The 25056-nt window shown below is 34.7% G+C and overlaps 2 protein-coding genes and 1 long non-coding RNA gene across 4 annotated transcripts; 1 reads left to right on the forward strand and 2 right to left on the reverse strand.

The window, feature by feature from the left end:
• Positions 1–26: 26 nt before the first annotated feature.
• Positions 27–1260, reverse strand: LOC147560546 (uncharacterized). The gene is made up of 2 exons (XR_015233828.1): positions 1182–1260; positions 27–1005 (listed from the first exon to the last, which is right to left on the reverse strand). It is a non-coding gene; the product is annotated as an uncharacterized LOC147560546 (long non-coding RNA).
• A 6048-nt stretch (positions 1261–7308) lies between these two features.
• On the forward strand, positions 7309–16105 carry LOC147560547 (uncharacterized). Of its 2 annotated transcripts, none has more exons than XM_086662726.1 (16): positions 7309–8530; positions 9066–9814; positions 10123–11565; positions 11815–12294; positions 12427–12498; positions 12719–12799; positions 12943–12980; positions 13083–13170; positions 13260–13409; positions 13572–13763; positions 13866–13945; positions 14051–14123; positions 14447–14548; positions 14668–14773; positions 15562–15649; positions 15738–16105. In XM_086662726.1, exons 1-16 carry the CDS (start codon positions 8125–8127, stop codon positions 15919–15921), a joined length of 4332 nt encoding a protein of 1443 aa, XP_086518852.1. In that variant the 5' UTR covers positions 7309–8124; the 3' UTR covers positions 15922–16105. The 2 variants fall into 2 exon arrangements, with proteins under 2 accessions (XP_086518852.1, XP_086518851.1); XM_086662725.1 differs by having other exon boundaries at positions 7998–8530; positions 11815–12312.
• Positions 16106–16531: 426 nt separating this feature from the next.
• On the reverse strand, positions 16532–19440 carry LOC147560548 (uncharacterized). The gene is made up of 5 exons (XM_086662727.1): positions 19236–19440; positions 18121–18201; positions 17704–17837; positions 17046–17121; positions 16532–16889 (listed from the first exon to the last, which is right to left on the reverse strand). Exons 2-5 carry the CDS (start codon positions 18176–18178, stop codon positions 16693–16695), a joined length of 465 nt encoding a protein of 154 aa, XP_086518853.1. The 5' UTR covers positions 18179–18201; positions 19236–19440; the 3' UTR covers positions 16532–16692.
• Between the last annotated feature and the right edge of the window lie 5616 nt (positions 19441–25056).

Below are 25056 nucleotides of genomic sequence, written 5' to 3' on the forward strand. Positions count from 1 at the left end.
CAAATAGTAGCATTAATCTTCAGATATATGAAAAAAAGTAGTACTTCCATTACCATGTTTAGTGGATACTACAGAAACACCCCCATTACATCAATTAAAAAAAAAAACAAAAAGAAACTAAACCTAAGCTACCCAGTACCCCCATACTACCAAATAAACAGAAACAAACTAACATAAAATAAAACTTTGACCTAACCTACTACTACTACTACTACTACTACTACTACTACCTTCTTAACAACCAAAAAAGAAAAACTTGTCCGTCCGTACCTAGCTGGCAGATTGGAATACTGGAGAACTTGACACCCTCCTTCTCGGTGACAATATAGGACGACCCTCATCCGTCGTCATGATGTCATCTGTTTCTTCATCTTCTCTCTCATCTTCATTACGAAGATATCTTCGAACTTGTCTGTACCTAGACTTGATAGCCTTTACAGTGCTAAAAAATGCCTTCTTTATGCGACTGTTGGTGTCTAGTGAAGTGATTTGATAAACTATAGACACTACAAATACTACTGAGCCAAGGATAAATTCAGCCAAAACAAACTTTGGGAATAAAGATAGGCCAGTAGTCAAAGCTGAGCTAGAAATACCAATGGATATTATACCGGAGGTATCCTTATCAAAAAAAATACCTATCAAACAAACTAAGGCTCCATTTAGGGTCGTAGCAGCTATGGTTAGGTTGGCATGCCGGGTCATCAAACACCCAATAACTATATTGACAAACCAAATAAAAAAACATCCTATTGAACCGAAATAACTCAATCTCCTTTTCACCTCATCAGGAGTAGAATGAGTCCTAAGCACAAAGGTTGTTGTCATGCCTAAAACAATGAACCCAATAATTAATTCGGCAGAAAGACTTTCACTGATGTATTTTTCATCAAACTGGTTCACTACCTTAAATGGGGGAATTAATTGGAGGAAGAAGTAGCAACAATGTGGGAGAAAAAGGCAGAACAGCACTTCAAAGAGAATTTTGACAAGGATACTCCTGGCCTACATGATTATTAAAAACAAAATGTTAGCATTCTTGGTTAAAAAACAGAACTAGTAGTACAATAAAGATTAAAAAATAAAAAAGAAGAAGAAAGAAATCTAATCGAAACTTCCATTTCTAAAGACTGAAATATGAGAATATTTAATCGAAACTTCATTTCTAAAAAATAACACACCATGGTTTTCTTTTTCTTGAGGAAGACGACTGATAGAAGAGAGAAAGAGAGATAGAGATTGAGTGAGAGTGGGGGTGTGAAAATATAAGACTCCTGTACCTGTATATATATAGAGCAGGAGACATTGAAAACCCTAAAAATTTGTTAGAGGTCAGAGGTGGTAGTGGGAGGCAGAGAGAGAGAGAGAGAGAGAGATTCCTGTACCTTTTTGCTTTTCCATTTTCTTTTTTTTGTTTTTTATGGAGCTCTATCCTACTAGAAATTAAATTTGTCTACTACTACTGCTACTACTAAAAATGTGTTTTGTATGCCACTATATTTGTATTAGGTTACCTGTCCATAAATTGTAGAAAGGAGACCAACCGAGCCAGGTTGTTAAAATGATGATTCATAAATTGTTGAGATTGCAATAATTCTTGATAACAAGATTCCGGTTGAAAAATATTGCACTTTCCTTAGGTATCCAAATTAGTTTGTCTATATCCTTTGCTACTTTGCTTCCTTGGTAGTTATATTGCAACCTAATTTGGTTTAACTCCCATAATTATTTCTACATTTATTTCATGTTTCTTTCTTTCGTAGTTAGGGTTGTCCATTACGTACAATAATGAAAACAAATTTGTTATCGTAGCAGTAGCTAAACGAATGATCAATTGTCCGTGGCTCTCTATTACAGTAATGAACATTCACTTCGGAGTCTAGTATCCTTTTTCCTACATCAATGCCAAAGTAAAGCATTTCCCTAATTATATTTCTAACTTTCGATAGAAAACGTTTCTTTTTAAAAACAAGACAAGTCGAAGTTGGTATAGGGATTCATAAATTGTTGACATTTCAATAATGACAATCCAATTCAGAGTCAAGTACAAATCTATGAGTATTTGTTGTTACATCAATTACACAGTGGATCATTTACTAAATGACATTTCTAATTTCGGTAGGAGATCATATTTATCTTGGTAGAAACAAGACCATTTGTGGCTGGAAGAACAATTCCAACCCCAGACTAACTTAGGCCAAAAAAATTACTTTTCTAACTCATAATTTTTAGCTTCAGCTCAGTCTCAAAAATCAGCTCCAATGCTAGTCTGTCTTTAGGCTTAAAATTTGTGCATTTGAGAAACACGTGTGTGGTTTTTTTGTAGGCGTGCAAAAAATTTGTGCGATCTTTTGCATGTGTGAAACACGTGTGTTGTGAACTATTTCTGCAATAATTCTTGAAAAGAAAAACTAAAACTAATTAGATTGTAAAAAAAAAAAAGTTATAAGATTTAAAAAATAATAATAATAAAAATAAAATATGTTGTTGAGGAGTCTCAAACGGTCTTGTTAGACCCTTCAACTGACCCAATCCTTTGGGTCGACTAGAGAGTGCTCTTGGGACTGAACCTCTGCTCAACGCTAAGGGGCTTCTATTGGAGCAGTCGGTTGAAGCGGAAAATTTAAAATTTCGAGCTCAAAAGACTGAAATTAGAGATGCTCTAATAATTTTTGAGACCAAGATTTTGTAAAAAAGTGTTCTACATTGGTTGTGTATCCAAATTACTCTTCTACTGTTTGCATCCTTGGCAGTCAAATTTGTTTGATTTTTTTCGTTTATGTATTAGCCCACCATCACTTACAAATCTAGCTACGGACACTCGGTTACAAATGATATGAAATAAGGGAGGTGTAGCCCTTTAATATATATATATACATTTTTTGATGAGATAAGCCTTCCATACTTAAATTGCGGATATATAGGCAGTACAAGTGTACAACAAACACTTTTCTTTTGTTTTTTCTTTTTGTTTTTTTTTTTTTTTTTTGTAGAAATAACACTATAAAAATTATTCTTTGTTTCGGATAATCATAGGCTCTGCCTCTCTAGACCCCACTTAGGGGTAAAATGGACCAACTGTCATGTTTGGGATTGGTGAATAAAGAAGGGTACAAGCCGTACAGGTAAGGAGAGAGAGAAAGAAAATGGGAAGTTAGAAAATCAGAAAGAAAATAAATAACGGTCCGATCATAGTGTTTGTCTCATGTAGACATGATCGTTTTAGAAAAGACAAACAAGATATTATATAGTAGTGGTAGACTGCAAGAGAAAAAGTAGTTTAGTATTTGTTGCTTTATTTCTCTTAAAGTTAGGTTTTTATTTGGGTTATTTCTCTAAGGGGGTCATATGGGTATTTCTTGTAAAGTAGGGGGCCAGGCGGGAAGCTGGTCACAAAGTAGGGGGCCAATAGGGAAATAACTCTTTTTATTTTTTTCATTTCAAAAAGGGTTAATTCTATGTTGGCCCCCTAAAGATGGTCAGCTTCCATTTTGGTCCCCTTTTTCATCTTTCCGTCTATTCCTCCGTCAGACTTTAATTACTCGTCATCATCTTTCCTAATTTACCCCTCTGACAAAAGGTTTTTGTTTGCCACAAAGTTTTTGACTTAAGGTACAACAAATAAATAAAAAAACACTGTAAATTTTTTCCATTCTTCTTAGAAAATCGTTTATCTCTTTTTCTCTTTGGTCTTGATAATGGAGTGGGAAGAACAAACCAACACAAACACAGTAAATTTTATTCATTTCAAGGTACAACCAATAAATAAAAAATTTAGAGACAGAATAATTTGATTTAAGATATCATAAAAAAACAAACTAATCTCATGAATGATGATCGATTAAAATTGCAAGGGGGGAAAGAATCCGTTCCATCAAATTTTGAAAAAAAAATATTTTTTGACTCTAATCGAGAAAATTGTCCATTATAAGCAACACATCAAATCTCCATACATAGTTGCAGATATCAATCATAGTTCAATATCAAATGGTTTAAATTGATCATAGTTGCACATCAAAATTTGATCATGATTGATGATAGGGGAAAATTAATCATAGTTGAATATGTGGATAAAATCACCCATGATTCATCTGATCATAGTTGCATCTAAGTAATTGATCGCAGTGAGTGTAATAGATGAACAATATCATTACTTTTAGAGATAGAAAATCGATAAAAGAAGTTTTCAGAGAGAGAAAGTAAGTGTATACCTTCAAATCACTCTTCAACTCAAACAACAAAATGGACCAGGGAGGATCAAATGAGAACAAGTAAAACAAGATTGTCAGGATCGACGACGAACTCCTCCATTTCCGGCAAACTTATAAATGAAAGTAGAGTAACTCACAAAACCAATCTTCTTTCCCACACCCTCACTCTTTATATATAAATTTTAGTCTTTCCTGCAACTCTCTCTCTAAAATTTTCTCTCTCTACATTTTATTCATCTCTAATGGTGATTGATCTATTTTGGTCCTCTAGATTTTAGTCTTTCCACATCAAAAACTTTATATTCAATCATGGAGGTGTTCAGAGCTGTGACAACGGATTTGGTGTTTCAATTTAAGTTTTGGGATTTTAATGGATGGTTGTTGATGTGGAGGGAGAGTTGAGTTTTGATGCAAATTAAAAGGCTTGATCTGAAGGGAGAGAGGGAAGTTAGAAAAGTATTTCAAAAATTGAAAAAAGTTAGTTTGATTTGAGAGACAAGATTTGACCACTAATAACGACAGACAAGACACCTTAGATTTAAGGCACTCTACTCTACACACCACTAGTAGTACCGTCTTGAGAGAAAAGTGAAATTATTGGTGAAAAATTCAATCTAGGCAGAAAAACTATTCAAAAATAATAACTTGAGGGTAAGGAAAGCCGTATAGTGAGACAAGCTCTTTCCCTCTCCCCACAAAAGCTTCGCCACTATATGCTGCCTCACCCTGTCAAACTCTTGGCAAAAATGGATCCACCAAGAAAGGCGCGTGCTCGGTAAAAACAATTTATTTTCTTAACATTTTTTTTAAACAATTTATAGGAGAGGTAGTAGTGGCAGGGTCTTGAGAGAAAAAAGTTGTTAGTATTCTTCCCCCAAAATGTCCCATCATTATTTTATACTTTGCTGCAAAAAACACTCCTTATTATATTTTTTTTTGATGAGAACACTCCTTATTATATAGTATAAGTATAAGAGCATCTTCAATGGGACACTCTAATAAACACTCTAAAAATCTAATTGTTAAGTGTCAAATAAAGATTCACTTTTCTAGTGTCAATATAGAGACACTCTACATTTGGTTGGTCTCCAATAGAGATCTCTAAAATCTCTTACTTAATACACATGTCCCTTTTCAATTCAATAGATAAAAAGTAGTGAAAAGCAAAGTTTCAATTGGTTGGAATTATAAAGTAGTAATACTTAGAGAGTCTCAAGTAGACACTCTCTATAATAAATGTGTCCAACTCATGTGTTAGAGATTGAGTGTCCAATTGGAGATGGTCTAAGAGCATCACCAACGGGACACTCTAACAAACACTCTAAAAGTCCTAGTTGTCAAGTGTCAATGGAGATTATTTTTCTATTAGTGTGTCAATATAGAAACACTCTAATTTTTGTTAGTCTCCAATAGAGATCTCTAAAATCCTTGTACTTAATACACATGTCCTTCTTAAATTCAATAAATAAAAGATAGTTGAAAAGCAAAGATTTCTATTGGTTAGAATTTTAAAGTTACACTTAGAGAGTCTCAAGGAGACACTCTAGTTTTAGAGTCTATCTCTCTATACACTCTATAATAAATGTGTCCACCTCATAATAGAGTGTCTAACAGTGTGTCTCATTAAGAGCATCTCCAATGGGACACTCTACTAAACACTCTAAAAATCTAGTTGTCAAGTGTCAAATAAAGATTCTCTTTCCTAGTGTCAATGTAGAGACACTCTACATTTGTTTGGTCTCCAATGGAGATCTCTAAAATCTCTTACTTAATACACATGTCCCTCTTCAATTCAATAGATAAAAAGTAGTTGAAAAGCAAAGTTTTCTATTGGTTGGAATAATAAAGTAACACTTAGAGAGTCTCAAGTAGACACTCTCATTTTAGAGTTTCTCTCTCTAGACACTCTATAATAAATGTGTCCAACTCATAATAGAGTGTCTAACAAAGTGTTCCATTGGAGATGATTTTTTAACAAAAACTTCAAAAAGTCACACGTGGCACTCTAAGTGTTAGAGATTGAGTGTCCCATTGGAGATGCTCTAAGGGGTTTAGAGCATCTCCAATGGGACACTCAATCTCTAACACTTAGAGTGTCACATATGACTTTTTGGAGTTTTTGTTAAAAACCCATCTCCAATGTAACACTTTGTTAGACACTCTAATATGAGGTGGACACATTTATTTTATAGTGTATAGAGACTTTAGAGATCTCCGTTGGAGACCAACGGAAATTATAATGCCTCTATATTGACATTTAGGAAAGAGAATCTTTATTAACACTTGACAATTAGGATTTATAGAATGTTTGTTAGTGTCCCATTGGAGATGCTCTTAAAGACTCCATAATTTCTACTTTTATAGTTAGGATTTTCACTTTTTCTAAAAAAGTTGATTTAGTGGTTTAATATAAAATTTTGGGGACATCAAATCATAAAATACCAATTTTAGATCATAAAAGGGAAACTAATAGACTAATAAATCACAAGAATGATAAGAATTAACATTTTATTCGGCAAAATAGTTTATTGATATAAAATTATTGTGAGCGGCCCACGAACAAAGCAGCTAAAGGGGGGTGCTATTGCGTCTCGACTTACTTGCATAATTTGGATCTCATAAACCATGGTGAGAAAAGTTATAAGTAAAAGTTTGATAGATACTGCATTTGTAGCTTGTTGGATAGGAACTTGATTTTGTGGGTTAAATGTCAAGGGTACATATCCTCCCTAATTTTTCTTACTTTTATTTTTATGTTCCACCATACATTAAAAGGACCTCAATTTTTAGCTGAGTTGTGAGCCTCCCACACTTGTAGACTGATCATCATCTAAAATGATCATCTTCGTTCACTAACTATTTTCTACAAAAATCAAACACATAAAATTCTTGTGAAGGTAAGGATGTCTAGACGAGTTTTGGAAACCAATCTTCGATTGTCCTTACTCGCCTGATATTCTTAGTAACATAAAATTTCAGAATCGCATAGACCAACCCAAAAAACAGTCAACTAACACGCCCCCGATCCCCACATCCTTACTATGACCCTTAACAGTTAGCAGTGTCTTGTATTTAGTATTTTCAATCTAACACGATCGACATTAAAAACAACACCGCATCGTATTCGTCAGAATCCTCCCTTCGTCGGAATCCCTTTTATCCTCCAAGTAGAAGTTCATCGTATTCGTTTTCTTTACGTAGTTTTACATCTACCATCAAGTTTACTTCTACCATCAATTTTTTTTGGAGTAAAGAAAAAGTAGAGATGTAGACAAGAGGAGGAAAAATTTGGAATGGGAAGAAGATCAATCTTCCGTTCTTGACAAATCATTATAAATTTTTATAGTGTATATTTTGATGATCTATGTGATTTCGCGATGTAACTTCCACCCGTTTCAGCATTTAACCAACAATGATAGCTCACAATTTTTCTCAAATGTACATTGTTGTTTATGAATTTAAATCGATTAAGCGAAGGTCTGCATATTGCTTTTCCTCATCCAATACGACATAAAGATGGGTTGTGGCTTTCATGAAGTGGTAAGATGGAGATCGAACGACCAAGCATACAATGAGATTTTCAAGAAAAATGTCGATTATCTTGAGATTTCAGGAATGGATTTGGAAGTACCACCATGAAATCTCCTGAAATCTACAAACAAATCAAGATGACCGCATCTGATTCAATCAACAATCTCTACTAGGTTCATCATTCCTTTATATATGTTAGTATAATAAAGTTTAATACGTTTAGTAAAACGACATGAGATGTGGTGTAAGTAGAGTGTAAATAAAAGTTGAAATATCCGTTATTATATTGTGGAATATTTATTTTGCTTTTTAAACCGGGAATAAAACCCTTCCCTTTTCTAAAACAAAATTCAAATTCCGATTCATTTACTCACCGGAGTTAATGGATACCAGAGACCGTGAAGATCTGTGTAATAGTGCACCAGATGAAGAAACAGTAGCTAGAGAGAAGAAACGTTTAAGAAGAGTGAGCTTTGCTGAAATCACTTCAGTTCATGTATTTGATAGAGATGAAGAATGTGATTCTACACCTTCAAATTCAACAAAACCTAGTTCAGATCTTCTTCTTACTGAACCATCATCACATCCAAGTGAGGGGTTTGGGTTTTTAAGAGATTTTGTTGATAGTGACGATTCAAAGGAGTTATCTCGTAACGAAGAAGATGATGACGAAGAAGATGATGATGGTTATGATGATAATGATGAACATAGAGGTCTTTTTGTTCGACCTATTATTGATTCTTCTTCTTCTCCTGGAAGTGGGTTTGGTTCTGCTACTTCAAATGATGGTAACTTTATCAAAACGAAATTACTTCATTATTTGAGTTTAATTGATGCTTTTTAAACTTCATATAGGAGAAATTAGGTAAAATGTATGAAATTTATTGTAATAGTTGTTATTTTGTTTCAATTTGTTGAAATTTAGGAGTTGATTAGTACCTAGGTTTTTTGGGGGGAGAACTGATAAAGTAAGTTTGCAAGTTAAAATTTTAATTCATTTCTTTAGTTTGATTTGTATTTGAAGCTACTGAGACGAAAATTTAACTGTAAATTGTATACCCATATGCTTAGATTCAGCATGAGATTTATAATGTGATAAAAAAATTGAAAATTTAGTAGTTGAGTAATATCATCTGAGTGTTCGATTGTCATACTTGCCGTGTTTTTGTTTAATTTCATTGCAAAATTAGGGATATTTATGGTGAGAGTTTCGAGCTTACATATTATTGAGCTCTTAGGTGCAGAGTTCTTGTGTTCGCCTTTGTCCTGCCACTTTGTATAGTAAAAATGGTTCTTTTAAATATTATCATGGTGTTTTTGCAGAAGAAAATTTTTTCGGGCCTGTTTCAGCAGATTTTATTAGATCTGGACAACTATCGAATTCGGGAGCCTCAGATGATAAACACGAACTAACTCTAGATTCAACAGCGTTTTCGATGCACTTTCGTAGTCTTATGCAATCAGATTCGGAAGGGAATTTCAAAACACCATCAAGAATGGATCTGCATATGACCTTTGAAGGGAAGACTGGAAATTCAACGCCTAACAACTCTGGGAGTTCTATGGCATTGACTGGAGTTAATAAGCCAATTCCTCGTACATCTCTTTCTAATGATAAATCTAGCGCTGGTAGTGGTTCAAATGATATGAGTTTGATAGGAGATAACCCTCATATGTATGATTATGGGAGACTATCCCCTAATCTATGTGCAATCCTGGGTGAAAGCGTCGACATTATGCACGATGTCTCTGTTTCTGATCCAGCCAATGTTTCGAAGTCACCTAATCATGTAAAAGAGAATATTGGGTTTGAGAAAATTGATGAACGGACGGGTGAGTTAGTGGAAGTGGAACCAAAGGATTTTAGGGCAGATGATAAAGAGAATCACGGTAGCCATGATCAAATCACTGAAGCGGCTTCTGATGTCATTTTTGAGGGAAATAGTGGAACGGCATCCAATATTATCAACCACACCAGTTATACTTCCTCACTGAACACAAATGACACTCTCCTTGATGCCAATGCTTCTAGCCCTAGTCACCAGAATAAAAGTGCTGAGGAGCCTACGCTGGTGAGATAGTTCTCATATGATAGTTTTTATAGTTTATCTGTTTCAATTGTGATGCTTTGTTGTTTTCTGTTTCTTTCTTTTGTATTTAGTTGTTGGAACTAAATGGTAGTAAGCCTCACGTGGTTACATCGGCTTACTAGTGCTGCCTTTCTATGTTGTTCCGCGTGCATGTAGAGTGTCATTTCATGAACATTAGCGAATTAGAATTCTATTGACTCCTAGATCTATAGATTTATTTTAATGGTCTCATTATGAAGAGTGAAGGTCTTGACACGTACTGACATGTTCCATTACTTCCTCCATTACAGAGATTGCCTTCCAGCACGGATACGGACTCGACAAAAGATGTAATACAAGAAATTGGTGGTCCAAATATGGGGTTCGGCAGTGGTAGTAACCACACCTTAACACCTCTGAGGGAGAAGATTAAGATAGGTGGTGATTATGAATCCCTAGGTCACGTTGGTGATGGAATGAATAAAGAATCTTTAGTTGGAGCAAGTTGTACTCCTGACGTTGGTTTCAAGAATAATCTAGCCGTTGGATCTCCATTGGAGGGTTCTGTATCCTCATTAGGTGCCAAACGACGACAAATATTTAATGATACTGCTGGTTTATCTAGGAGTGAATTGTTAGTCACTCCTTTTTCAGGGAAACCACCCCGCTCTTCCTCAAAATTCACAAGGAGCAATGCTAGTATTTTGTCTATTGCTAAAAACACTTCGAAATTGAACACTCGTGAGTCTTCTCATTCAGGTGTGGGAGATGAAATTTCAAAACCAGTTTTGTCAAATTATCATTGTAATTCTCCTTCCTTTGCAGCTAGTAAGATTGAAACTAGTAAAAATCCTACTAAGAAATCAATCAACGTTTTGGTAACTAATGGAGGAGAGAATGTACCAATTGTTCCTTCAGAGAAAATAGAAGAGATTGGTAAAACTGAAACGCTTAGATTTTCTGATGGGACACCAAGGAGCACCCAAAGATCGAGGCAGATAGAAGAGGTTGTGACCACCGTGCAAGACCGAGAAGACGGGGACAAGATATCTGCGGAAGTTATCCTCCCGAAGTTCTCTACGCTTGGAAAGGAAATAGAACAGCAAAGTTTCAGTGGTCATAACATCATAGAAGATGCTTTGGTTTTTTCCAGGTCTAATTCCTCGAGTAAGACTAGATTTCAAGAAACTGGGACACCTCATAAATCAAATAGTTCTCTACTAAAACAGTTGACTCAGAAGTTATTTACGTCACCCATGAAAAGCATTATACAGGAGGCTCCAATGCAGCAGGAACAGTTTGATAAACTTGTAAGTTCGGGTGTCGGACTAGTAGAAAACACTGCCTCTACGAATCATCTGAGCTCACCAGCTGAATTGCCCATAAACCATGGTTCTTCCATCAAGGAAAACATAGCTGGTGATACTTCGCTCAAGGAAGAAAATGTGCACGATGCCTCCACCTTCATTGGCAATGCTAGTGCCTATAACAACGTGGAGAAATCGAAGTTGATAAGTACTCCGGAATTTCTAAAGCAGAACTTGCCAAAAGAATGTGAAAATGTTAGGGACCATAGGACACCTTTGGGGTTCAGAACTACCCTGAGAGCCCCGTCTAGAAGCCCACAGATAAACTCTCTTACGAGGACAGATCCAGGCCAGTTGCAACAGAAGGTTCTCCAAAATACAACTTCATATGATTCTGCTTCTCCATTCATACACTCAAGGACTATAACTCCAGCCAGACTTGAAAACGTTAGTACTTTGTCATTGCTATTTCTATTTGTTCTTGATTCATTCATACTTGTAGATGTCTATTTCATGAACATTTTCCATACTCATGTTAGTCATTATATCAGAAACTTTGAGCAAATCATATTTTTTTCAAACTAGTGTGCCTCATTTGCTTTGCTAGTGTCAAGTTCAAACGCTGCCATTGAGTCGTAGTGAATCTTATTTTATCCGCGCGTGATTTCGTAATTCTTATGCAATCATGACATGCAGAGAATATTGGAATGTCTACCTCAAGTCCCTTGCATGAAAGAACCCTATGCCCCACTCCCACCAGAAAAGGTCAATACACGTTCCTTAGTTAGGAATCATCAAGGTTCCCCTTCATCCATCCAATGCTCAAATGGACAAGTTCATGATGAGCAATATCAGGAAGCCCATATTTTACAGGAATCACTTCCTGTACAAGATGCTCAGCATTCTGGGCGAAAAAGAAGGCTTCAGGAGATCATTAATATGGGCAATGACCGCGATGCCAATAATGTCAGAATCCCTAAGAGCCCAAAAATTGCTCGCGGGCATTGTTTTTTGGAAAACATCGAAGGAGAAGCAGTTGGAACGGATGCCTCACCAAGAAGGTGTCAGGAGATCATTAATATGGATAATGACAGCGGTGCCGATAACGTCAGAATCCGTAAGAGCCCAAAAGTTGTTCCCGAACATTGTTTTGTGAAAAACTTCGAAGCGAAAGAGGTTAGAAACTGGGCTCATGTATGTTTATTATAAAACTGCTCCTATCATATTATGCTCTATTTATTTGTTTAACGTTGCTCCTTTTACCAGACTAGTTCTATATCCGTTAAAAATCTAATTTCTGGACTACAGATTTTCTCGAAACTTTCCGGGGCTATAGAACACCACCTTTTACCATTGGCTGAGAACCTTAACTTAGAGGAGGTAAAATTTCCTCCCTTTGCTTCTGAAGTAAATCTCTTCGGTGTGCATTTTTTTGAACTTTTTCTTTGTTTACTTATATGTTCTTTTCTATAGTTAAAACTTATCACTTATTTTTTCTGTAAGCCAAAGGCTTCTCAATATCAAAGAATATGGAACATAATTATACTTGTAATTTATATTCTCTGCATTTTTTTTCAGTTACTGATCTTTTCTATATTAGGTTTGCATTGTGGAAGATATTGTGGCTCGAGTACAAAAGGCTAACAAGCACATGACACTTTGCAATGAACTCCAATCGCAGGTTTGCCAAATAAGTGCAGAGTTAGCTTGAGTTTAACTATAAAAAGTAGAAATACATGGACTTCATTAAGTACTGTGATGATAAGTATAAAAACTTCTTGCCATGTGGCTTTATAATTCCGAGTTTTCATTTGTCTTTCCCAGAAAATACATGATCGTGCGGGTAACCTTCAACAGAAAAGGTGATACTTTTGATTCCTTTGTGCTCTTGTGGAGGAATGACTTCTTATACCTGAAGCTTCACGGGAAAATGACTTTAAGTTTGATGATTTATTTTGGTGCAGGGTAGTTGAAGCTAGGTGCTTGCAATCGACGCTTGTGTATGAACATGCAAAATTGCAGTTATTACGTCTGAGGCACAAAAGAGCTCTTGTAATTCCTTCTCTTCTTTCTGTTCTGCAATTCTAAATTCAAATTGTAGAGAGTTGTTGTAGACGTTAAGGGTGCAATTTGTAATGCAGAAAAAAGTTGAGTTATTGCATTCTGGAATTGAAGAATCTCGACTTCTGAAGAAATCTTTCTCAGATCTCTGTGTACCTCGTCCATTAGGTGTTCAGTATAATGAGAGTCATATTTCACTTGTTTCAGTTAATAATAACAGCAAAAACAAGGTATATATGGTTCTTAATCTCTGGTTTGGTAATCTAATAGCAGAATGGTTCTGCATTTCCTCTAGATTTGTGGGGAAATATCTAATAGTAATATATCTCTCGTTTATTCGAATTATGGAGGTTTGACTTACGGCTTATACGGTTGATTTATTGCTTTTCTAGGAAGCATATGATAAATTGATCACAAAGAGGCAGGAACTTGGAGCTTTAGATAAAAAACTAAAGGACTTGACAAAATCACTCCTTTCTTCTTGTAAGATAAAAGGAGAACCAAGCTCTGCTGATCTTGTAGTATTAATTAATGATCATTTGAAGAAGAGAGCGAATAGTAGATTTGTTCGCCGGGACTTGCAGGTCTTCTCTCTCTAGGCTAACCTCTGTTACTGTTTTTTGTTACCGTAACATAAAAATGTCTCACGTAACTCACTGTTTGTTACTACCAATTTCATTATTTAGGTTTGGGAAGTGCACGATCTCGAGAGTAAGAATTTGAGTCATAATCTTGTGCTCAACTATTGCCATTTCCTCCATCAAAGGTTGTTGTTCCCTTTTCTTTATTTATGTTGAAAATTCCAAAAAAGAAATGTGGTTCTGGTGGCTACTGTATTATATATAACACGATCAGTTCCCATGATTGACAGGTTCACACTAAATGGTGGACCAGTTTCAAGTATAGTTACCTTAAACAATTTGATTGATCAAAACATCATGAAGGTAATTGAGTCAAATTCTCCAGAAGAGATCCATCCTAATTGTACTTCCCAAATTTGCTAGTTTCCCTCGACAGGTGACTAGATCAATGACTCAGAAGTTGATTTGGCATGTTCTTCACCACATATTTTCATCAACTGTGTTATGAGAATCTCAATGATTTAAATACTAAGGTAGATATTGTGCCACAACAGCTTCCAAGTCATTGATCTAGTGACCTGTTTGAGGGAAAGTAGCTTCTATCTTTACTTTTATCATGTATTTATTTTCTTGAGAAATGTTTATTGGGTGTTTTTTCTCTTGACCATTCTTTCCTGTCGTTACAGAGTTTCCCCAACATTAATGCTTGTACAGCCTTTGCATTTGTGTTTAATGCCAAAAGTACACGGACGATTGGTGGTACAAAAAAATTGGCACTAGAAACACAAGTCAGTTTCCTTTCTAATTTTATTTTGACTCCTATAATCAGCCGCCAAACTTCATTAGTTTCTTTCTTAACTGTCATTGCTTGTCTAAGATGTTGGATAATATTCTGAACGCTTTCTAGGTAACAAGTTTCCTATTAACTAATCTCCTCGAGGTGATGGAGGAGACTAATATGGCACAGATAGAGCTCAGGAATCTAATCGAAACAAGTTTTTATTCACCCTATGGTAAAACATTTCTTTACCATTCTCTTTTTCGTTTTGGTGTGGGATGTGCATACTTGGTTCATAGCTTGTCAATATTTTTTTTGATTGAGTACCATACTGCTGCAGTTACCTAGTGAATGCATATTAAATATTAGTTTTTCTACTCAATTTACTAGCCATTCGTGACTCTTATTGGTATATGATATATCAGACTGGTAGGCTTGGATTGGAATACTACGGACTCCAAAAGTGCAATTGGTTACTTGTGATCGTATCTAGATTTTATATGTTATTTTTTCGTTAATGATTGAACAATTTGCGAGGAAATATTTACAAGCCATGCCAGTTGACTCATTATAATGACAAAAACTTCATTTGACTTCGAACCTGAAACTGAATTCTTTGGTATATCCGTATATGTATATATATGTATATACATATATATGTACATATATGTATATATATATGTACATATATATACATATATATATATACATATATGTATATACATATATATATATATATACATATATGTATATATATATAATGATTGAACAATTTGCGAGGAAATATTTACAAGCCATGCCAGTTGACTCATTATAATGACAAAAACTTCATTTGACTTCGAACCTGAAACTGAATTCTTTGGTATATCCGTATATGTATATATACATATATATACATATATGTATATATATATGTATATGTGTGTGTTTCTTTTTTTACTTTTAATTGATAAGAAACTAGTGGGTCATTCTTATGCTTTCCAAATTTCAACATATATCATATAAGTTGTTTCCTTATGACAGTTGAGCAGCTCGACTTGCAACTCTGTTTTATCGATTTCAAGACGGGATACAAGGTGACTCTGACACTTGACATGGCTTCTCTGAATCGGTGCGTCTTGTATGACTTAAAATATCACTACTTTACCAGTATATTTCATCTTATGATCCAACTGATTTGATCAATGGTTCTGAATCAGAGGCGTCTATCCTTCAGAAATCTTTCCATCTCGGCTACAAATTCACCCCGAAACACAAACGGAAACGACAAAATTACTCTCGACTGAAATTTCAGCTGCAATTGGAGCTCTGAAAGCTGGTCATTCGAGGATTATAAGGATATGTAGATGTGTTTCTCAGGTACTTAAATCTCGATGTGTGTAAAAGATAATATGGATCAATCACTTGTTGAACTTGTACTGTTAGATATATACTCTTTTACCTTTCGAAGATGTAAATTTTGCAATTCTTCTGTAAAACTCTAGTTACAGTTTGATCAAGGTAGGAACTATTGAAGTTTGACCTCAGAATTTCTTTTTAGAAACTGGAGAATGAATATAGTTTTCACAAATCTGTTTTTTGACTCAATCTACTCCAACATTCTCTTCCATCTCATCTCTTACCTAATCTTCTTCATTGGGCACAGAGGAAAGATATTATTTTTTTGGAAAATTGGGGTTTTGAGACAGGTGGTACAAGTTCGTCCGAGGTTGTGTCTGTTTTTTCTCGCGGCTGGGATCTGACTTGCCTGAACCGTCGGACCCAAATAGTCCTTTAGTCATCAGTTTAGATCCTATAGTCATCAATTCAGATGAGTCAAACATCACGGATCAAATGGAAACAAATATTATGAAATCTTACTGTAGTCGATTCTGACCTTGAAGTAGATTTCAGACCTGACTTGGAAAAAAATGAACACTACCCAAGGATTTGTGGATTATCGTCACTAAACTGAATCGAGTAACTCGTCAAAAGCTGGATAAAAATGGCAATAGGAAGAATCTGATATTTGATCTTTTTATATTTTATCTAAATGAAATGTCTCAACATCCGATATAAACCCCATATCATGGAATATAGATGTCACAAATATATAACAATACAATAGTAACTAAATGATATTTGACTTTATAACTAGAAGAGCTTCTGCTTCATTCATCTTCTCCTTTCATCCCTGTAAGGTCCATCACTTTCTTGATCCTTCAAGAATCCAAGAAATGCTAGGAACCCAAAGAAGAAAAATCCTCCAGACCAGCCTCCACCGCCACCTCCACCCCCACCGCCACCATCTCCATCATCACGGGGTGGCAATCCTGTCCCACCATCATCAAGATCTGGCGATTTTTCCTTCCCTAAGAAACAAAGTGTTTAAAAAAATCAGAAAGTTATATTGGATTAATGCACAAAAAATATTTTATCTGGATATCCTTGACTCAATAATAGAACTGTCTGAAACTTCGAAAGAACAAAAACAAAAAAAAAACTTAACACTGACATATGGTGTTTACCTTGAATTGGAGCAATTGTTATAGTTGACGACTGGCGTGTAACAGTTTGGGTTTGTTCAGCTCCACATCTTGCATTCTGCATAGAAAGCAAATCACAATCAAATCGTTTAAAAAGAACTAAACTGCCACTCAAAGCCACGCCTACTGAGATGACATTTTTGTGGAAGGATCATGATTCACCTATAAAACATTGGGTTAATATATTCAGACGAAAAAAAAATCCGTTTGTTCTAATATGAAAGACTTTGCTGCATAGTTTCGAAAAATAAACCCTTTCCAAGTTCGATGTTTTCTAGCAAGCTGATATTAGATAAGGGCTAACAGCGATAGTTATTCACATGTCGAAGTACTAAATTTCAATCATTTGCTTCTCGAGGACTCCACAGTAATGAAGAAGCAGGAAAACTCACAGGCATGAAAGTTGTTATACACGAAAATGCTGGCAAAGTTATTATAATAGAATTATAGCTCATGAAGACTCCACGTCGAGGTAAAAGATACATTGATATGTTCTACTAGGCCTATTTCCTGAAGTAAGTACTGTTAAGAGTGACAGACATAAAGACTTGACTATCGAGTATGCAATATCGAGGTGGAGAAAGCAGTATTACGCTATGCATGCAATTAAGGAGTAGAAAGTAATGAGTAAAGAACTTACTAAGGCAGCAGAGCATAAGACAGATCTGGCTTGCATTCTAGTTGCAAGTTTGATTTGAAATGGTTGTGATCGTACATGGACCTCTGAAGGCCCGAGAAGCTGAATCCGGTTCTCGCCCATAGCTCTAGTTTTGCCTGTACGAAGAAAAATATCTAACTTTAGGGAACTCAAAAATAATGATTTATTTCCCGAAGGGTAATATGGTATATGAATACACCCGTTTACTTGCAGCATGATGACCACTTGGAGGTAAAAGAATAAAACTCCACCTTTTGTGTACCAAAACATTAGAACCTCTCCCATGGTATAATTTTTTACCTCAAAGTAATAAAAAAGTGCTATACTTACAACCCAAAAATACTCATACTAATACTTTTATAAGCAACTTTACGGGCTCAAATAGGAGAATCGATGTACCTAGAGGTCTCCGAGATGAGACACTAAGCATGGCTGGAGTAACTATCGATGAAGCCATCTCTTACAAATTGGAAGAATGACCTGAAAATTAAGCACTTCCCATTAGATCCAAAATCTCAATAAACAAAGAGATGACATTACATAAACTAATTTACAAACAATTTCATAGTTTATCTTAAGTACGTTCCGACGTTTCAAATCCAAATCCAAATCCAAATCCAAATCTTTAGATAAGTTAAACATCAAATGAAGGTTCAAACAAGAAAAATTCCTTATGTAGACATATTCCATGTATGGTTATTTTTGAAGTACTCAAATTCATCAAAGGATTCCAAGTTTTCGACAAAACAAGTTGAAAACATATTCACGATTTTCTTTATTGCTGCAGCGCAATGTGTTGTTGTGATAGATTGATCCTCACACTTCTGGAGAGTGTTCAGAGCCTAGTAAGTACCAAGGCCTTTTTGGTGGTTCCAGAGAGCCTTGGCGGGAACAAAACCTTGTACCCAGTACACTAACTGCTGGGGAAAACATGGACAGTATTTGTAACCGCTAGGTCTTGGGTCGTTACAATGGCAACAGGCAACATCAAGCCCCATTGGGAAAAACCAAAAAATGACACTTTTTAATTCGTCTCCTCCAGCATAAACTGATTATGTTTCATAGTTAAACAAACAGTACATCTTCGATGTCAGGCGCAACATAGACTATTATCACTATCCATATGCCAATCCGAAAAATCCTCTATCATATATTCATATGATTGATTAGGTCTGGAAGAGCCACACTAGTATCAACTAGAAAAAAGCAAACCCACAATTTAAAGACTTATGGATTATAACTCCATCAAGCTAAAACCTAATCTGATTTACAAAAATGGGCTTGATTCCACTACACCAAACTTTAAAAACTATAGCTATGGTTAAGATTAAAAACAGATAAAGGGTTCAAGAATTATCTAAGTCCATGCAAATCTAACTAAAACCAACATCAATTAACATAAAAGCAAAGATGAATCCCAAATTAATTTGTGATTCAGAATCAAACTTGAAAAAGAAAAGATGAAGATTGTAGAATTAAGAGAAATGGGTAATCAAGATAAAGTTGTAATTTACCTTTTTATGCGGCAGAAAGTGGGGTATTGAGGGTGTCAAAGGAGTTAGAGAGAGAAAATCTAATAATTTTAGAGAGATGGGTTTCTGTGGTTTCTTCTCTCTTCACCATGAGAGATCGGAAGAAGAGATGGGGCTAACAGAAATCGATTATTGGTTCTATAACTTCCTTGTCGATTTTCAGGAACCGACAAGGTTGCGTGTGTGTATTTCTTTTGATAAGTCCATCAACCTACTTGAAGCCCAATTACTACCTTGAAATCAATCTGAACATTTAAGCCCAAAACCAAGCCCAAAAAACAGTTCACAACTAGCCCAAGCTTAAGCTTAAGCTAAAGCCTAAGCTCAAGCCCAACTATAACATTGAAATTAGTGGTGTTTATCGTGTCGGGCCACTCTGCGCTTCACATGCCCAAGTTGAAACTAGTACCAGGCTTGAACCTTATATGCAAGTCTGGCCCCGAAACGGGCTTGCTAAGCCTCAGGTTGAGACAGGTCGAGTTGGGCACTGTGTTGGTCCGTAAGTATATTAAAGAAAAACAATTTAAAAACCTTAAATTTTTCTTTGAAGCTTCAAATTTATCCTTTGAATTTTGTTATATGAAGAGAAATGATCAGGAAACTCTTTCCCGAAAAGAGTACAATTATTCACAATAGAAGTTTGTTTCTAGAAATCATTGGAACTCGCTCATCCAAATTGAGGGGAAACAAAAAGACATGAATACTGTAAAATTGTACAAATCATCGATCGTTGTGGATACTTATAAGCATTCGTGAAAAAGTAACTTGAGACAAGTCGGGAAGGCCCGACCTAGTGGGTTTTCCCCAACTCGGCTCACTGTCTTGTCAAGCTAGACTATCGGGTTCAAAATCAAGCCTAGCCCGGGACTGAAATATAACTCGGGCTGGCTTGTCCCGTTTACCGTACGTGCTGGGCCACACTGGCTCGATAAGCACCAATAGTTGGAAACAACCAGAACTTTGAGTGCCTATAGGAACCACCATTTTAACCATTTTGGACCACATTAGTGAAGTTCCCTTTTAGGTAAATCGTTTGAAAAACGTTTCGATCCGCGGCCCATGGACATTACGATGTGTTACTCTGTCTGGACCACAAGTTAACCTGCTGGTATTTGGTAAGTAGACTTGCATTTACTTGACTATTCCGATGAACTTCTTGAGTTTTAAGTCGACTACATAATTTTGTTGAAGCTCAATTGGAATTGGACCCAACCCTTTCCTGAACTTCTTGAGTTTTAAGTCGACTTGCATTTTTTTTACGACTAACAATCATATTCTTGAGACCACATCGGGTTGAATTCAATCCGTTATTGAAGTAATTATTTGAAAATGGAGGAATCTCAATGAGGGTAGAAGTCAACATTCAACAATTATAACATACAACATCAATTTCAAGTTTCAACATAGGATTAAGAATGACTTTGGACTTTTGTTTCTCTAGAATTTCGGGAACACCAAATAACAATTTCGATTAAGAGTTATACCTAAGGTTATTTTAAAACTATAATTAATAATTCAAGTTGATTAATTAAAAGCGAATTAAGTTGATCAAGTCTAATGCAAATTAACTAATATCAATTTCACGTGCAAATCATACAACTTATAAAGAACCTAGCATTTTTCATATCATGAAATATTAGCCACTTACGACTTTTTATATACTAGGGAATATCCCGTGCCCTAGGGCACGGACACCTATATCAATCAAATGTCACGAAATTTATTGTTGTATTTTATTGAGAGAGAGATTTTTATTAGTTATTATTTTTTTTTTTATTATTTTTTTGTTTCTTTTCTCTTAAATTAGTTTTTATTTTATTGAGAAAGAGAGATTTTAACCCTTCAAATTTATTTTGTTTCTTTTTTTCTTAAATTAGTTATTTTATTTCTAAGAAGGAAAGGATTATTGTTTTTTAAATAGGTAACTTTATTCTTCAACAAAAAAAAATAGGTAACTTTATTTCTACGAAGGACTATATCTTAAATTTTGAGAAGGGTTTCTAGACAATATCTCTTATTAAATAAGGATGTTTGTCCCAGTCATCGTTTTTCCTTCTGTTTTATATAATAGACTAGGGTATATCCCGTGCCCTAGGGCACAGACACTTCTATCAATCAAATGTCATGAAATTTATTATTATATTTTATTGAGAGATTTTTATTAGTTATTATTTTTTTTCTTGTATTATTTTTTTGTTTCTTTTCTCTTAAATTAGTTATTATTTTATTAAGAGGGAGATAGAGAGATTTTAATTTCTTTTTTTTAACCCTTGAAATTTATTTTGTTTCTTTTTTTCTTAAATTAGTTATTTTATTTCTAAGAAGGAAAGGATTATTGTTTTTTAAATAGGTAACTTTATTTCTACGAAGGACTATATCTTAAATTTTGAGAAGGACTTCTAGACAATATCTCTTATTAAATAAGGATGTTTGTCCCAGTCATCGTTTTCCCTTCTGTTTTATATAATAGACTAGGCATAATCCCCGCCCTACGGGCGGGGAAATGGCCTTTATGCAACGCAGAAAAAAGTAAATGAGATGTTTGATCATTTAATTTTTCTGTATTTTCGCATTTTGTAGTTCTAACTTTCGAGATTAGTATTCCGTAAAGATAAGTGTATTGTTCTAATGGTATAAGATTTAACCTAAGTTATTACAGATTTTTGAGACAACAAAATTATTTACTCCAAACAAAACATCTTGAACCTTATCAAACAACAAATTACGTACTATATGACGCAAATCGTATGAATTTGGTGAATTTAACAAATTAATTCCAAATATATTCAATTATGTAATAGAATAACTAAGTTGTTCTGAACTTCACAAGTTGAAACAAAATGGTTTATAAATGTACTAAAATGCTTCATTAGTAGAAGGTAAGAGAATTTTTTTTTTTTTTTTTTTTTTTTGCAAATATTCACCCAAGAAATTTCCTAAAATTGCTCAAGATCATCTCAAACTTTGACTGAAAATTGGTCTACAAATAGTCTTAGGTTAAACTATAATTTAGATCTTTATTTTAAAAATCAATTTATATTAGTGTGCATGAGTTAAAAATTTCAGTAAAATATTTGAAGCCATTTTTAAATACATAAACATTTATAAATTAAGTCTATAAACTGTATAATATATCATCATCAAGACTAAACTGCCTAATACATGCACATAGAAATTAAGTCTATAAACTGTATAATATATCATCATCAAGACTAAACTGCCTAATACATGCACATAGAAAATGAACTTCAACCTTTTAGAAAAACAAACAGATAAAAACAATAACCGATATAAAAAAAGATACACATTTATTATAAAATTTGACAACACCGAAAATAATAAGATGTAATAAAAAACGCATAAAGACCAAAATAAAAAACCCGAGGTGATTGATCTTTCCTATTGGAAATTCATTCAAGTTCACAAAATATGATATTCACAATCTCAGCACAGACAATTTACAACTGCTGTAAAAATACAAATTGACAAACTTTTAGCGTCTGAAACAACGAACCGAAGAGAAAATTTGATGATGAAAAAAATGTGCAACTTTGGAAGGTTTACGTATAGAGAAAAGTATATAAGTGCCTTTAACTGATCTTTATTTTTTAGTCTTCCAACTCAATTTTTTCAGGCAAGTTATAGCTGCATTAGCATTCGAAAAATAGACATGCTTAAGATAAAATTACGAAGAAACAACTTTGAAGAGCAACTACCGAATATCATGAACCTGAACAATGAGAGTCAATATTAAAGTAATACTACTTGTAACTGGATCAACAATAGTACCTCACTTTCATTATTAAATCCTCTCTTTACTTTCTCGTTATTACTTCCTCACAGTTTTAACGGACTAATTTAAAACATGCTCTTTTGAGAAGTTTCAATTTTCAGTTTTCATCTCCTTCCCAAACAACATTGTTCTGATATGCTTTCAAAATCATAAATTTGAACTATAAAAATAATAAATATTTGACGGAGACAAAAAATATTCGATGCACATTTATACCAATTTACAAGATGATGAATACACGTCCTTTTTTGTATCAAAAGGATGATAAATATACATCTTCAACTCTGGATATGTTGGTTATAATATTTAGTTTTGTGGTTGTTCATAAGAACGATAAAGTAATACTTTATGATTGCAATGGTTTTTCTGTTCTTATTCTCCCATCTCGAAGGTTTGTCTAAAACCTTAAGATATGATGAAATATACATCTACAACTTGGAGTTCTTGGTTATAATATTTTGTTTTATGTCGCTACATAAGAATATAATAGTAAAATCAGTTTAAGAAATATATGGACGTTTCTAAAGGTGGCAGTAAAAAATTGAGAATTAATGTGTTGAAAGGTCATAAGGAATGAGGAAGGTGAAGTGTTATATCAATTTCAATATTTGGATAGAAATATGAAAGTGCAAGATTTATTTCATCCTAGTCAGCCAGAAATTTAAGTGTCTTATATAGTTGATTTGATTCTCATTAACTTTGAAATGATTTTGTACAAGAGTATTTAAAGAGAGATTACAACTAACTACCTAATTCTCTAACAAACTTTAAACAGAAACGATTTCTCTCTCTAACTCTCTCTAACAAACTATAACGAACTCAAGGGAGTTAGATTAGTCTGAGTCGAGGGTGGATGAGAAGTGGTCCAGCCATTAACCAACTTAACCGAAACTGAAGTAGTGTGATCCAGTGTATGTGAGCCAAACAAGGAGCTATCCAACCCAAATAAATTAAACCCAATTTGAATTATACTCTTATCTCTATTACCCTCCCTCAAGCTAAGCACTTGGAAAGAGCTTAAGCTTGGTTCTAAGTTGAGTGAAAGGAGGTCCTGGAAGGGCTTTAGTAAGAATGTCTGCTGGCTGATCCTTAGTGCGAACATAAGAGAGTTGAATTCTTTTATTGACCACCAATTCTCGAATGAAATGGAAATCCAATGCAAGATGTTTTATCTTGGAGTGAAAAACAGGATTTGATGCTAAGGCCAATGCTGAAACATTGTCACACCAAAGAGTTGGTGGAATAGAGATAAAGCAATGTAAATCCTTGAGAAGAGAACAAACCCATAGAACTTCAGCAGCTGTGTGAGCAAGAGATCGATACTCTGCTTCTGTAGACGACCTAGATACAGTGGGTTGCTTTTTTGCTGACCAAGAGATGGGATTTTCACCCAAATATATAATAAAACCAGAAGTAGATCGACTATCACAAATGCTGCCAGCCCAATCTGCATCTGCAAATCCTTGTATTCTTAAAGATTTGCCTTTAGTGAAATGAATCCCATAAGTAATGGTTCCCTTTAGATATCTTAAAATTCTTTTTACAGCCGACAAATGTGAAGTTCTTGGCTGACTCATAAATTGACAAACAAGATTAACTGAGTAGCTCAAATCAGGTCTTGTCCAAGTAAGATACTGTAAGGCCCCTACTAAACTTCTATAATAGGTAGGATCAGGGAGAAGCTCACCATCAGTTGGATTCAGTTTTGTTCTGTGAGGAAGTGGAGTAGAGCAAGGCCTTGCATCAGCCATTTGTGCCTTTTGAAGTAAATCCAAGGCATATTTGGTTTGAGAAAGATGAAGGCCAGACTCATCTCTCTTAGCTTCCATCCCTAAGAAATAATGAAGAGGACCTAAGTCCTTCATAGCAAATTGTGAACTTAGAGTTTTGATTAAGAAATCACAGGCTGGGTTAGAGTTACCAGTGACCAATATATCATCTACATATACTAACACATACAGAAGAACTCCATTATCTGAGAAAACAAAGAGAGATGTGTCTGAAGATGAT

This window comes from Eschscholzia californica, unplaced genomic scaffold (assembly GCF_041429995.1).
Source record: "Eschscholzia californica isolate CP2 unplaced genomic scaffold, dmEscCali1.0.p SCAF_2, whole genome shotgun sequence".
Taxonomy (NCBI): domain Eukaryota; kingdom Viridiplantae; phylum Streptophyta; class Magnoliopsida; order Ranunculales; family Papaveraceae; genus Eschscholzia; species Eschscholzia californica.

What these genes read in the sequence shown, in the direction of transcription:
- LOC147560547 (XM_086662725.1), top strand. Translation starts at nt 8,125, where the DNA reads ATGGATACCAGAGACCGTGAAGATCTGTGTAATAGTGCACCAGATGAA. An exon ending in AGGTTAGAAACTGGGCTCAT is followed by an intron (nt 12,313 to 12,426) that starts GTATGTTTATTA and finishes TCTGGACTACAG; the next exon opens with ATTTTCTCGAAACTTTCCGG. An exon ending in AATTGGCACTAGAAACACAA is followed by an intron (nt 14,549 to 14,667) that starts GTCAGTTTCCTT and finishes AACGCTTTCTAG; the next exon opens with GTAACAAGTTTCCTATTAAC.
- LOC147560548 (XM_086662727.1), bottom strand. Translation starts at nt 18,178, where the DNA reads ATGGCTTCATCGATAGTTACTCCAGCCATGCTTAGTGTCTCATCTCGG. An exon ending in CTCATCTCGGAGACCTCTAG is followed by an intron (nt 17,838 to 18,120) that starts GTACATCGATTC and finishes TTCTTCGTACAG; the next exon opens with GCAAAACTAGAGCTATGGGC. An exon ending in TCTTATGCTCTGCTGCCTTA is followed by an intron (nt 17,122 to 17,703) that starts GTAAGTTCTTTA and finishes CTTTCTATGCAG; the next exon opens with AATGCAAGATGTGGAGCTGA.